The sequence below is a fragment of the Gekko japonicus genome, unplaced genomic scaffold (genome assembly GCF_001447785.1).
Source record: "Gekko japonicus isolate JY-2015 unplaced genomic scaffold, Gekko_japonicus_V1.1 scaffold2372, whole genome shotgun sequence".
NCBI lineage: Eukaryota > Metazoa > Chordata > Lepidosauria > Squamata > Gekkonidae > Gekko > Gekko japonicus.
The window spans coordinates 48267-50272 of NW_015159784.1; the positions used below are offsets into that span (position 1 = coordinate 48267).

General features: G+C 40.8%; 1 protein-coding gene across 1 annotated transcript in view; it reads left to right on the forward strand.

Moving 5' to 3' along the window:
- Window positions 1–335: 335 nt before the first annotated feature.
- The window catches only part of VIT (vitrin), a 57612-nt gene continuing 55941 nt past the window's right edge, over window positions 336–2006 (forward strand). Inside the window, exons 1-2 of the mRNA XM_015407123.1 lie at window positions 336–392; window positions 1302–1367. Of these exons, the coding sequence (XP_015262609.1) occupies window positions 368–392; window positions 1302–1367 (91 nt within the window). The 5' untranslated portion in view covers window positions 336–367. The remainder of the gene's footprint in view (window positions 393–1301; window positions 1368–2006) is intronic.

Consider the following 2006-nt stretch of genomic DNA (forward strand, 5'->3'; position numbering starts at 1 on the left):
TTTGCCTGGGGGAGCTAAACACCTTGTGCTGTTGCTCATATTAGATAAATAAATACATATGATCTCCTGGAGAAAAGGATAGGATGCACATGTTATGCATAGGAAAACTGCTGATACTTGAACTGTTTTGACTCATTCCTACAAACAAATCTCTGCTTGTCAATCAAGTGGTGAAAGTATATGTGGCTAAGAACCAACACGGACAGGGATGACTTCTGCCACCGCCACTGCTGTATTAGCAGTATATGCCTTAAAGTAATTGAGGCAGATCATGTCAATATTATTAAATATTGGATTTTTGAAATTGTGTGAAAATATTGGATTTTTACCTTTCAGTGAACTTTATTAAAGCTCCTGGACTCTCATCATGAAGGTTATTGCAGCGGCCCTTGGTAAGTATTTCAAGTAATATTTACTTCCATACCAGTGTGATGTACGGGTTAGGGTGTCGGACTAGGGTCGGAAAGAGCCAGGTTTGAATCCCTACTGTGCCTCGGAAACTCGCTGTGTAACCTTGGGCCAGTGATACTCTCAGCCTAATCCACATTGCAGGTTTGTTGTGAGGATAAAATGGAGGAGAGGAGAATTGATGTGAGCTGCTTTGGGTCACTGTTGGGGAGAAAGGCAGGGTGTAAGTGAAGTAAATAAAGAATACGTATTTTACTCTGCTTAATTTGTGTATCTGCCTTGCAGACTCAGGACAGGCTACTTCAATCCCATGAGAAGGAGGCACAGTTCAGTAGCCAGTCACAGGCCTAGCATGCAGAATTTCATGTTCAATCTGCAGCGGAAAGGATATCTGGAGTAGCACTGAGAAATACCCCTATCTCAGACCTCAGAGAGCTGTGGTAGATAGACCAGCTTTCTGACTTACTTTAAGAAGAATTAGTAATATTCTGGGGAAAGGTCATGGCTTGGTGTTGTGGCACATGGTTTGCCTGGAGAAAATCCTGGATTCAGTCAGGACATCTGTAGTTTCAGGGTCTCAGATTACAGGTGTTGGGGGGGGGAATGTCTTTGCTCAGCACCCAGTGCAGATGACACAGAGCCTGATGGACCAATGTGCTTTACTCATATGTTCAAGGGATACATTGTGTACAAAATCTAAAGTAGTGACTATCCAAATTTTGGATAGTGGTGGCAAGCTGCAGTAGAACACTAACAGAAAATGAATTTATGAAGTTTTGGTAAATGTAGATACACAATTTGAATGTAAGAAAAACCACATTTTCAGCTTTCATACATCTTCATGCTGATAGCTGTGTGTTTGCCTCATATTTTTTCAACTCATTCTGTTTTAGCCTTGCTCCTGACTTGTACACTTGCAACTAAAGAAGTGGCAAAGAAGAACAAAAAGTCTAAATTATGTAAGTGAACAAAGTGGCATACAGTGGTCCAAAATGGGAGTTTCATTAGTATTGAAAAGGCTTTCTCTCTTTAGAGACTGTCTTCTGTCTTGAAAAGAGACATTGTAAAAGTGACCTACAGAAACTATTTCATTGCCCAGTATGTAGTTCTCAACCATTTTGCTTCCAGTTTTCACCTATCATAATGTTCCCAGAGATTCCCAAATGGCGCTGTATATTTGTTGCTGATGCTCCCTCTAAGCTGTGGAGTCTTCTGAGCAAAAATTCTACTTTGTGAGCTACTGGCATTAAAGTTGTGACCGAGCGATTTGGCTGCTGCATAAATTAGTTTGCTCTGGAGCCATCCTTCCTGAGGTAAGACAAAAATGTGTGAGCCGGAGGCTAAAAAATTGTGAACTAGCTCACACTAACTCAGCTTAGAGGGAATGCTTCTAATGACACAAAAGTAACAGGTTGACATTATTTGTCCTACATGAAGAACATACACAATTTTTCAAGAGCTACCAGCACCTTAAAGACTAACGAAATATGTGGCAGAGTATGAGCTTTTATGAGTCTGAAGAAGTGAGCAGTGATTCACAAAAGCTGATACCCTGCCACATATTTTGTTAGTCTTTAAGGTGGTACTGGACTCTTGCT